The sequence below is a fragment of the Lathyrus oleraceus genome, chromosome 1 (genome assembly GCF_024323335.1).
Source record: "Lathyrus oleraceus cultivar Zhongwan6 chromosome 1, CAAS_Psat_ZW6_1.0, whole genome shotgun sequence".
NCBI lineage: Eukaryota > Viridiplantae > Streptophyta > Magnoliopsida > Fabales > Fabaceae > Lathyrus > Lathyrus oleraceus.
Genome location: NC_066579.1, coordinates 97,221,135 through 97,234,010, shown reverse-complemented (window position 1 = coordinate 97,234,010; position 12,876 = coordinate 97,221,135). Strand labels below are relative to the sequence as shown.

The 12,876-nt window shown below is 32.0% G+C and overlaps 1 protein-coding gene across 1 annotated transcript; it reads right to left on the bottom strand.

Annotated features, from left to right (window-relative positions):
- Positions 1–9,302: 9,302 nt before the first annotated feature.
- On the bottom strand, positions 9,303–12,876 carry LOC127119090 (glycosyltransferase BC10). Its single transcript, XM_051049300.1, has 11 exons — positions 12,218–12,876; positions 11,583–11,696; positions 11,357–11,457; positions 11,130–11,201; positions 10,929–11,010; positions 10,728–10,808; positions 10,484–10,522; positions 10,334–10,399; positions 10,078–10,227; positions 9,786–9,914; positions 9,303–9,554 (listed from the first exon to the last, which is right to left on the bottom strand). The coding sequence occupies exons 1-11, from the start codon at positions 12,455–12,457 to the stop codon at positions 9,531–9,533; spliced, it is 1,098 nt and encodes a 365-aa protein (XP_050905257.1). The 5' UTR covers positions 12,458–12,876; the 3' UTR covers positions 9,303–9,530.

Here is a 12,876-nt window from a genome sequence, read left to right as displayed (position 1 = left end):
TCAAAATATATTTAAAAACTATACATTTAAAATAAATCCTTTAAAATAGAATAAAATAAGAATTACCCATTTATATTAATAATTAATATAACCTTTTAAAATTATAACCGTTGCAATAATTTGAATTTTATTACCTTTGAATTGATTTAATTTAATACTATTGTTGCTACAATTTATAGTAACAGTTTTTTTTAAAAATAAATGAAAAACAAGCTATTTAACATAAAGGAGCATGGTTTAGTTTGTGTGTGTTTTAAATACAAGAACGATGAAAACCGTTCAATATCGAATGCATTATGACAATATGACTTAGGAAAGTGTGAAAAAAACTCTAAAAAGAGTTCAATATTTATGCTCGATTTTTTTTAAAATCAAAAAGGGTAAAGCATTTAGAGAACACCTCTTTGAATTCCAACAATTATATTTTATCATTTTTTATTTTTTTTTATGACCTATTACTTTGATTTTACTGAAAACCGAGGGGTAAAGTAACGTATTTTTTATTTTATTTATTTATTTATGACTAATTTGATGAAAAATTAAGGAACGAACATGTGTTGTCCATTTATAAAATAATAATGTTCAAAACATTGTCAAATCATCAATCCACATGAAACATTAGTGATCCTCGTGAAACACTCACTAGATAATCAAAACGTGAATGTCATAAATATCCATCTTGGATGCAAAGTGTTAAAAGTTAACATATTGAAAACAATGATGATGAAAGTAAGGGCATGGAAATATGGTTAGTTTCTTAACTTAATCTTTTCTTTAGTAATTCTTGTTAAAAATGTTTAATGTTTGTTAAGAAAATATGAAAGTAACTTATTAATGTTAGTTATAGTTGTATCAAGTAGAATGTTTAATATTGTTGTTGTTGTTGAAATTTAGTATTTAATGATTCTATTGATTTTTTTATTTGTTGTTGTTGTCTTTGTTGTTGTTGTTGAGATTTAATGGTTAAAGATTCCATTTATTTTATTGTTAGTTAGGGTTGTTGTTGTTGTTTTTGTTGTTAAGATTTAATGTTTAAATATTCTATTGATTTTAGTTTTTTTTGTTGTTATTGGTGTTGTTGATGATGATAATGATGAAGAAAATTTAGAATTTATCAAAAAATTTGATGCTTTGCAGATTAAAACGAAGAAAAAAAAATAGGTTAAAAATAAAATTTTGTAAACAGTAACTTTATCCCTCAGTTATTGTTAAAAACTGAGAAAGGGAAGGTATTAGCACCCTTCACGTCTGTTGTACTCAACGGGAACTGTTTAGTTAGTTATGTGTATTAGTGTAGCTTTTGAAATGTTGGCTTTCTCGAGTTATTAAAAGGGAAAAAAGAATATGATTAAAAGGTTTATTTTTTATTAGGGTGTCTGACGAGACTTTGTATCTGACTCCTACATATCTCCAGGTACGATGGAGAACTCAATGTTATGTAATTCTGGGTAAAAATGTTTGTTTGTTGGTCGATTATAGTGAAATTTAATTTGTCACAATCGATAGAAAAATATTGATTACTCAAAATAGGTGAGAGAAGGGAATGTTTGTGTCACATTAAATGGATTTCTACATATCAACAATCATGGAAAAACGTCTCTAGCTCACTCTCACATATGTGGACGAAGCGTTGTTTTGCATCGACTCGAGATGAAACAACTCTCATGTGTGAAAGGGTTTTGATCGTGCGACAGAGAGAAAAAAGTTTGATGTGTTGGATTCTTTTTAAGCGAACGACGAATAATCGAGCAATATGGCGTAAGCAAACCATTCGATTATTCGAGGAGCGGGAAAGTGTAAACCTATCATTCTCTTTTCGTCCAATTTTAATTGAGAAAGTTATTATTAGCGGAAGACGAATAATCGAGCAATATGGTGTTAGCCAATCATTTGAATATTCAAGGAGCAAGAAAATGTGAACCTCTTATTCCCATTTCGTCAAAGTTTGATTAAAATATTTTATTCGGATGACGAGAGATCGGGAAATATGACGCTTCAGATAAGCGGAGAAGAAAAACTCGATGTTGACCGAGGGTTTATCGCGTTAGTGGAAAATAATTTGTAAAATGGTTTGAAATCGGTTTGAAAATGGTTTGAAACTATTTGAATCGATGGTAAAAGATGGTTGAAAAATAAATGAAATGGTGAATCGTAACATGGTCGCAAATTGTATCGCAAGGGGTGTGAATTCTAGCGTGATGACACGAACTCTAGCACAAGGCGTAACTTAACGCCACAAAATAAATAGAATCGCAATATTATACAAACCAATATAGCAAATAAAAGGATACAAGCGCATACAAAATATTCACAACACACGCTCATTGTAATTGAATCGAAAGAGTAAAGCAAAATGAAACGTGCGCGAATCAAAATCATGACGCGAGGATGCAAATCAATGTCGCGTAATGCAAAGGCGTGCAATGCAAATCTAAAAAAAGTAGAATTCAAATTCGATTTAAATGTAACGACTTTGAATCATTGTATCTCAACACAAATCAATTTTCAAATTCCTAACACACAATGCGTTCATCGCAAAATGAATTAAAAATACGAACAAATGCATGACGTGCACCGCGAGTTGTAACACAGTGGTGCATAACTTAATGTAACGAAAGTAAAGAAAATGTCACTAGAATTCCAAAAATGTCGCACGAATGTACAAGACATCGACAAGTTGCTATCTCATAAAAGACGGACATCGCAATCAACTCAAGACACTAACAATCCAATAAGCAACACATCACATAATAACGATAAAGAAATGTTACGTGACAAAAAATATAGTGACAATTAACATCTACCGATCTAAATTAGCGTAACAACCACAAGTTGAAAGGCCACACACTAACCACAAATCAAAAGTGAATTGCTAACATTCCTCACAATTGAAACAAAAAGTGACAAAAACAACAATCCATAACAATTCCAGTATTATAATACAAAATATTAAAAACATTCCTCCATTGATACTAGATCGAAACAGCCCCCACACATATGATGTAATTTATGCGGTCAAACGCAATCAAGAGTAAAATTGGATTCATACTCCCAAAATCGTAACGCAATCAGAAATGAATAGAAACATAAAGTACCAACATCATATAATGTGAGTTCAATTGTTAGACTTCACATTCGATGCGCAAGCAGCAGCATAAATAATCCATAAATCTTTACATCATTACGGAATTGAAGCACAATCTTTATTTGGATCCAAACACACTATATGCGGCAAATCCAACAGTAAACAAAAAAATAGCGGAGAGAGAAAGTATTGCGATGTTGTTGCAAGTTTAAAAATAGCAGAGAGAGAAAGCTAACGGTGGTCAGCGATGCATTTTTTATGGTGGTGTGATAGTGATGTTAGGAGTTCGTCGACTGGAGCTTGGAAGTTACAGGTGAAATCTGGCGTGGTGGCTTGAGGGTGATGTGAACGGAGATTATATGAGGTTGAAAGGTCATGTCAGTTGTAGGTGGTGGAAGTTGATGATTGGAATGAGGGGTTTTGGTAGTGATGAAGTCTGCAGGTGAAGAAGATAGTGGGTATTTGAAAATGAAGATCTGGTGGGAGACGAATACAGTGGTGGCAAGGATGAGTTGAAGGAGAGTGGTTGATTATGGTGATAACAAAGAATAGGGTGAGGTCGCGTGGTGTATCCGTCGGTGAGGAAAATGTTGTGTTGAGAGCCGGTTTCGTGGCCGAAAACTATAGTTTTGTGAGCTGAAGGTTTGGAGTGTTTGAAACCGAAGGCAGAGGGTGTTGATCGGATGGGATCGTGGTGGACGATTAGTGAAAGATGGGTGACAGGGAGTGTTGGCATGTTGAGAATAGGCAGGTGGGTCGGGGACGGTTTTTAACTCTCCAAACCCAAATTCTAATCCCCAAACAATCCTCCTTCTCTCTCCAAACTCTCCAAACTCAAACAGGGATGGAAAATCAAAACCCAAATCCGTCCCAAACGGGTTTAGGTTGAGCTCGGTATCCCCGTCTCGTTACCGTTCATGTAGTGAAATCAATTTTTGTAATAGAAATAATTATTTTTTTCAAAATAAAATTATATTACAAATAATAAAATAAAATAATCTAAAAAAATTTCATACATGCATTTCAAATATTTTAAATAATAAATTAAAATTAAAATATCAAAATATTGATCATATATTTAGTATTCTAAATTATCAAAAATAAATAATAATGTACATAATGAAATAAACTGAGCGGATTCGGGTGGGTACTAGTGTCTCCATTATCCGACCCGTTCCCATATTTTATAATCGGGGAAAACCTAAATCCGAACCCAAACTCAGTCAAAGCGAGTTTTTCCCATCAACTTTGGGGCGGGTCTGGTGGGTACCTGTGAGTACATGTTATGTTGTCATGCCTAATTGAGAAAGAAGAAGTATTGTGATGAATATGGAAAAGAATAGCCAAAACGATTTTCTTTTTTTTTCAACTTCAAAGATCTTCTTTCTCTTTTAGAGTTTTTTCAATTTCACAAAAGAAAAAAGATAACCTCTTTTTTTTTATACGCCACGTGTGAGTGTTGTTATTGGTCAGCTCAACCTCTCTTTCCAAATAACACCAAGGTGTCAAACTTAGTAACATGACATCTTCGATAATTCTTTTCAAAACATCCACATAACAAAGTCCACCGTTAGATTGAAATGTATTATACTATATCATTTCTAAAAAATTTAACATCAATTGAAAATTATTTGATATGTTAAAGTGAATGATCAAAATTAACGGTTTTGTTAAAGTTTTATAAGACGTTAATTTTTATGCATATCATTGACATATTAAATGATTTTCGATTGATGTTAAACTTTATATATATGGTTTATATGATAATAGATTTCAATTTAACAGTGTAATTTGTTATACGAATGTGTGGTGAAGACTTATTGAAGGTGTCATGGTACTAATTTTGACATCCTGATATCATTTGATCCTGAACTATATATATATATAACTTACTTCAAGAGTAAATTTTTTTAACTTATTCCAAATTTTGTTAACTTACTCCAAATCATAGTCTTTGAATTTAATTTAATCTAATAGTTAAATGAGTTTTTTTTAGTTAATTAATCATTAAATTAGATTTAATTCAAAGGTTATGATTAGGAGTAAATTCATCACCACTTATATAATTTGATCCCCACTTTTATATATATATATATGAGATCAACTTACTCCAAATTATAGTCATTGAATTGAATCTAATTTAATGGTTAAATGAGTTTTTTTTAGTTAATTAATCATTAAATTATATTTAATTCAAATATGATTTGGAAAAAGTTGATTCCACTTATATAATTTGATTATATATATATATATATATATATATATATATATATATATATATATATATATATATATATATATATATATATATATATATATATATATATATATATATATATATATATATATATATATATATATATATATATATATATATATATATATATATATATATAGTAAAATCAAACAATTTTAAATAAACAGTATAAAATTAAAACGAAAATATAATTGATCATATTTTTTTTGAACACTTGATAAAAAGACAAAATAAAAGAAAATAAAATATAAAAAAGTCGAGCGCGAAAATGTTCGAAAAAAATAAAATGAATTTATTAAAGTGATTTATGCAAAATAAACTTCTGAAAAACAGATATGAAAAGATCAAATTTTACAATAAAATGTATCCGGTTGAAAAATCTTGGATTGATCAAAATATGAGTGCAAACAGAAAAAATAAAACGAATATATTAGGTTAAATACACATTTGAAAATTTATTCGACTGATTTTTTAGTCGGCTTTGATGTTGAATTCTTTCTAAAGACCCTCACATGTATCAAATTCAGCAGTAGTAAATAATTGTGTGCAAATGTGTCTATAACATAAATATACCAATCAAATGAAAAATATAAAGTTCTACCTTTTTTATTCAGAAATAAAAGTTAATATAGAGAAAAATGATAAATAATCTATTTTACAAGGGACAAAGTGATAGCACTAGAAGAGTGAGTGTGATGCAAAGAAAACAACATAGGTGTGAGAAATATATATTGAAATTTGAAATGAATGTGTATTCCTTTTTTTTCCCACTCCTTTTAATTTTTCTGGAGTAGTAGTATTTCTAATATGTATGAAATATGGACACCTCTAACAGAATGCGTGTCACGGTGTTCAATATTTATATGACACGTGTACGATACGTATTTGAAAAATTAAAAAATGTTAGAAAAGTCACATAAATATCCTTTCAAAAAAATAGTTATTTTTTTTATTTGATACTCCTTAAATTGGTGTTTAACACTCATATAACATTCATACAATATATGTCTAACCATTCAGACAAATATATTATAAATAAAAGAATGTTTTTTTCTTTATTTTAACACATCTTACACATTTTTTAAACAAATCACCTATAAATAAAAAATGGTTAAACATATACTAAAGCAATGTGATTAATGAAAAATTAAAAACTTTAATTTTAATTAATATTTTTAATTTTTTAAAATAATAGATGAAAAAATAAAACTCAAATACGATCATATATATACAGAGATGTCGGTGTCCTATATTTTTATATTATTGGTGTCGGAGTGCTATCTTAAGATGTTTTTGTTGTGATTCATTCTTTATAACAAATTAAAATGTAAAAATATTTGTCATAACAAACTAATCTTGAAAGGTAAAAGTCACTCTCTTTTTTTAAGTTGAGGAAAGAGATGAAATACAAGAAAAATAGAGGGTGCAAATCTCCTCTCTTGTATGATGGTTAAATTATTTCTACTTTGTTAGGAAGTCTTAGATGATATATGTGGTGTATATACATTATTATGATTGGAGTATTTATAGTATGTGCATATAGACTTTTCACACTAAGTGTTAGTGATGTCGCTCAATGGTGTAAGTAATATTATATTTGATTTCAAATTCGAAAGAGGTGTATTGTTCTTATTCTTTTTCATGTCCATGATAAGTTTTCTCCTTTTCCTAGATGCATCACTCTTTTCTTTCGTTGTTTTTTTTAGAACTTGGTCCATGTTTAGAAAAAGTATTGGTTTCGCATTATTGACATTTAAATAGTTATCTTATTTTCCCTCTATTTTTGTAAGTATCATTTTTTGACTTTTTATACATATCAAGAAAGTTAATCATTATTATTATTTTTCAAACATTAATTCTTCTTTTATCTATAATATATTTATTTATTTATTATATTTATTTTACTTTTTTCTCTCTCTATAATAATTATTTAGGAGTAGTTTTGACCAAAAATGCAATTAATATTATCTTGAACTTTGTAAGTGATAATTAAAAAAAAATCAAGAAAGTGACACTTATAAAGGAACGGAGGGAGTACTACTTTGTAATTAGTAAAAAAACATATTATTTAAATATGATTTATGGCATCTATAAATATTAGTTGTAGCATTTGAATTGATAGATGGATAGATGTGATTGCTATAATATAAGCAGCCTAACATGTCCCGTCAATTTTATAATTTTTGTAGTTGTTAAAAAAATTACTATGAGGTTGTCATATGTTTGTAGGATTATTTGAGATGTTTATGATATTTGGACAGCATATATGACAAGTTCACGCAGAGTAGTGAGAAATTTTGTTTGTGTTTGTATGAGAGATTGGAGATCTTTCCTCCCTTCTAGAAATGAGGTATATATCAAAGGATCCATAGGCCGGTTAATGGGAGTAATGGAAGAGAGATTCTTTTCTCCATTATAGGGAGAAAGGTTTTCGCCTCCCATATTGTGTTTGACTGATTCTCTATCACTATCCGTTAACGTGGGAACATGTCATTATCCATGTTTTATTAAGTGGATAGATGATAAGCTAGTTTAATGGCCCTGGCCCAATTTGGGAGATTTGTGGTATATTTTATGCGACATATGGTGCAGCTTCTGATGGCCTGTGGACTTTCTTGTATGTTCGTCTGACGCTCATATGTTTGGCTTATCCTTCTTATTCATGGATCGTCTTTTCTTAGACCCAGTAAAATTATCTCAATACACATTCCCTCAAGCACGAGGTCTTGAAAAGGGTAAGGTGATTTAATCCAAGAAGAGGTAGTTTATTTCCGGGTGAGACTTCATAAAGGCGAGTCCCTCGTGCAAGACTTAAATTGAGTCTCTCAGGCGAGACTTTAAGTTGAGTCCCTCAGGCGAGACTTTAATTTGTGTCTCATAGGCGAGAATTTTAGTTGAGTCCTTCAGTCGATACCTTAAGTTGACTTCCTCAAAAGAGACTTTAAGTTGAGTCCCTCAGTAGATACTTTTAGTAGAGTCTCCTCATACGAGATTTTAAGTTGAGTTCCTCAAGAGAGATTTTTAGTAAAGTCTCCCTCAGACGAGACTTTAAGTTGAATCCCTCATGCGAGATTTTAAGTTGACTTCCTCGAACGAGACTTTAAGTTGAGTCCCTCAAGTGAGACTTTTAGTTGATTCGCTCTAACGAAACTTTAAGTTGAGTCCCTCAAATGAGATTGCGTAAAAGGTCAGTTTGTCCAACTCTTAGGCCATTGTTTTTGTTTCATTGCCCCGTTAGAGGAGCTTTTTAGCATCATCTTCCAGGATCTCTCTAATGATAATATTTTTGCCTTATAATGTATGTTTATTTTTTTTTGTTTTATTGTCGTTCCTCGATTTTTTGAAGATTCCTTGTGAGGCTTAGCCTTAAGGGACGGTTATAATTTCCATTCTTTGTACGAACAAGATGGCCTCTTAGTGCGGACACAATTCCTCACCAAGTGTAACGCTAGAGGACAAGTCCCTCAAGCGTCGTAGTATTTGACTGAATAAATTTCTCGTTGGTGTGAGTCCCTTGAGTGTTGCTTATGAACGAGTTGAGTTTGCCTTGGCGAGAATTTCAATAGTAAATTTCCAGATAAAGCGGCAAAGATCCTTTGCTAAAGGTCCAACAATCATTTTCGCTAAAGGTCCAACAATCATTTTCCTCATAGAAAGACAAGGATCCTTTAGTGAATGACCAATCTATAATTATCTCATAAGACGGTAAGGATACTAAAGGCCCTGCGCATAATCTCCTCGTAGGACGGGAATGATGTCCAATATATAATTGTTTCGTAGAGCCACAAAGATCTTTCATTGGTGGTCTTGAGTGATGGTCTTGTGTATAATTGCATCGTAGGACGGCAAGAATCCTCCAATGAATATTCATTATACAATTTCCTATAGGACAACAATGAGTCTTCACTAAAGATCCAACATACAAGGATCTTTCGGTGAAGGTCCAGCATACATGCATCATTAGTTAACAAACTATATTACCAAACTAGACAAATAATATGCATCAATGTGACAAACATATTTTTCTATGTATGGTCTATATAGTATAGAATACAATCCAATATACATATAAGTGTGGTAGTTAACAATCTTCAATTGCTTTTGCTTTATTCTCTTTTTTCCCTCATATTTCTATACTAAGTACATGTTCTGCTTGTATCAGCCACCAGCAATAAGCATTTTCTTCTCTTAACTGAAATCTCCCAGAACAGACTGTCCAAAATAAAATCAGAAAACAATTAACCACTTAAACTAAAAGCCTGTTTGTATAAACACCTAAAATTAAGAGCTTATAGCATAAGTGTTTATCAGTATAGAAATAATCTGAAAACAGCTTATGGACATTTCATCATTGCTTCCATAAGTTCTCTCCAACAGTCTCGCAAGTGATTATGTCAATAAATAGGTTCAAATAAGTTAATCCTAACAGATTCTGCTACTTACCATGTTAAGAAGTCTCAAAGCAGCAGTCCTAGTAAACTTTCTTGCGAAAAGGAAGCAAGTTGATGGTTTACCCTTGCTTGTACACCATTCTCTTCTGTATTCAGTTTCATAGTAGATATTATCTATTTCCTGCAAACAAATCAAAAACCGACAATCATATTCAAGAGTCCACAGCATCTCTCTATATGAGCTGTCCTAGTATGGTTCAACAACAATGTTGTCGGCAGCAGAATAATAATGACTTGTTCAAATTTCGCTACGCTAATTTATCTCTTTAAAGTATTGTTCAAACCTTTATAAATTTTATAAGCATCGGGGTAGCGTCTGAGAATTTGTAAGTCACTGGATGCCATCCGCGGCGCTCACGGTCTCTTGAGTTGGAAATATCCCAGGCAGTATGTGTCACCGACCTTCTTGTGAGCTCCTTTTCAAGGTCGTTTTGCTAGATTCGGTACGAAAAACACAACAAAAAATCAATCAAAAGATGCTGTATTTGAGTTGAAAGAAGTGCAATAGTGTTCATAGAAAGGTAAACAAAAGATTCTTACAGCCAGCAATGTTTGAACATAGTGTTCATCTGGTATACAGTTATGCACCTTCGACGTGTCAGCAGGCTGCAAGAAGAAAGTAAACGTATTGAAGCTAATGCGGTAAAATGAAGACATCCTTAAATAAGTTTGTTTGTATAGAGTACTTACAATGATTTGATCCCTCCAAAATTCGGGTAGCGGCTTTTTCTGCATTTAGAGATGAAAAGAAGAATAAGGCTATCAACATAAAGATGCACAACATTCTTCGACAACGAATCTAATGTTTTCGATGAAAATTTGAGATGGGATTTAAGAAAATGTTTTTATGATTCATGTGACACAACTCATAAAACTCCACCAACCTCGGTGGCTCGTAAAAGACAGTTTATCAACGAACCATGTCACCTATTACCTTGCAGTATTTTTGAAACATAGGAAAGACGGTTTCGTCCTCGACTACAACCTTTGCATGCTTCCTAGTCAGAACAGCCCACTGCAGGAAAATTCATAAACCAAAAGGTATAAGATGGTATCTTTTGGCAAAGAATGTGATGCATTTTAAGATGAAGATCGAACTTATATAGTAAACTACACGTTACGATAGATTTCTTACCTGAGATCCTTTTCTCCAATTATAGACCGGAATAACCGGATCCATTTTTGGATTGTAACGACCTCCTTTCGTATCAGCGAAGCTGTATGACGGAAAATTCATAACAAACAACTTTAATAAAGTTTTACTCGATGCATATTTACAAAACTAACTATTGAATTGAAAGTATAGAGCATAAGGCAAGTATGTACACGGACTCACCTATCGACGAAACTAGTTGGTGTTGACATGATGTAATCATATGTATAGCTGAAGTTGTATAAAGGTATACAGCTGAAAAGAAAATCAATCAACTGAAATATAGTAAGGTGCTAGCCCAAAAGTTGAGAAATTTCAATGGTTATTCATTTCTTCTATCGAAATGTATGCATGTAATGAGTACTTATAATGATCGAAGTTTACGGTTGTTAACAAAATTATACCCTCACCTATCTGAGAGGAAAACAAAGCGGTCATTTAAAGGATCGCCGAGCGCATGTCTAAGTAAAATGCGTTCGGCCTCTATCATGCTTGCTTCTCCCCAATCTACCTGCAAAAAGACCGCGTGGACTAATTCATTAATGAAAGTAAGATAGAGATTAGCCAATAAAATGCAAGTATTTTTGTAGGATAACAAAAACAAGTTCGGTTTCAAAAAAAGAGAGAGAAGAAAACCTGTATGCTATTATTAACTTGACGGTTCAAAAAATATGATGATCTAGTTGTTGCTTCGTTCAACAGAAACCCTGGTCTAGGGTGAACGAAAATCGAGAAATTGTTATCGCCTCCCTGAAAATACAGCATAAATGTTTCTGTAAAGAATTGATGTACCTCGACATTAAGCAAGAAGCATTATATAAAAGAAATCAAAATTTCCTTCTAATAGAACCCTATAGACACGCATCTAAGCTCTTTGAAACTACTATTAAGCTTATCAATGTAAAATATATCGAACACAAAGGGATGCACCAACGCGAAAGACTAAAAGGACCAGTGCATCCGATCCGAGCAACATCAACACGTCCCTGAAGGTGCAGCCCTATATTTAGATTTGATTCTTACTAACAAACTAACCACTAACATTTGCCTATAAAAACATAACATCAAACGCATTACACAGAACAAGGCGCATCGCATCTCGATAACTATCCAATGGTAGCTCAAAGTGTCACAAGTTCTTAGTTTCTAATTAAGCCTCCTACTAATCACCAATTCCATACACATTTGGGCATGCGCACACGCAAGATTGCAAAAACATAAATAAATGACATAGAGATCAATAATATTAATAATTGAAAAAAAGAATGTACCCTAAAGAATGCATCCCAAACCATTTCCAAAGGAAGCCTATTTCTTGCAATGAAGAGAAAAGCAATTTTTGGTTTCTGAGCTTGAGACTGAGAAACAAATTGATGTTGCAATGAAACAAGCCCCAAAACATGAGTATACCTCATCTGCATAAACAACAAACTCCCAAAACAAAGCACCACCACTAAGATCAAACCAAAAACCTTCTTCTTCCATTTTTGCTGAACAACCTTCTTCTTCATATTCTACCACAACCCTTTTCAAACTAAAACTGACCCACCATTTCAAATTGAAACAAAAGCTAAATCACTTCATAAAAAACGAAACTTTAACATTCATTTCAACTTTGTACCACTCAGAAGTTGAAGATCAAACCAGATCCATAGCAACCCAATAATCAAATTTCAAAAACTCATAAACCCAATAGCTTAATTAAGAATTTAGAAAGAAACGTGTTGAAACACTATCTGTCCACACACAAAGTAAGGTTGAAGTGAGGCTATGGACAAAAAGTTTCTAGAGTCTTGTGAATTGCTACAAAAAGTGAAAGTGTTAAGTGTGAGTGTTAAGAGTGAAACAGGATTTGTTTTTGTGTTTTGGGTATATTAAGATTGAAGAGTGTGTCTTCCTTTTTGTATCTTAGTTGAGATGTCTAAAGGTT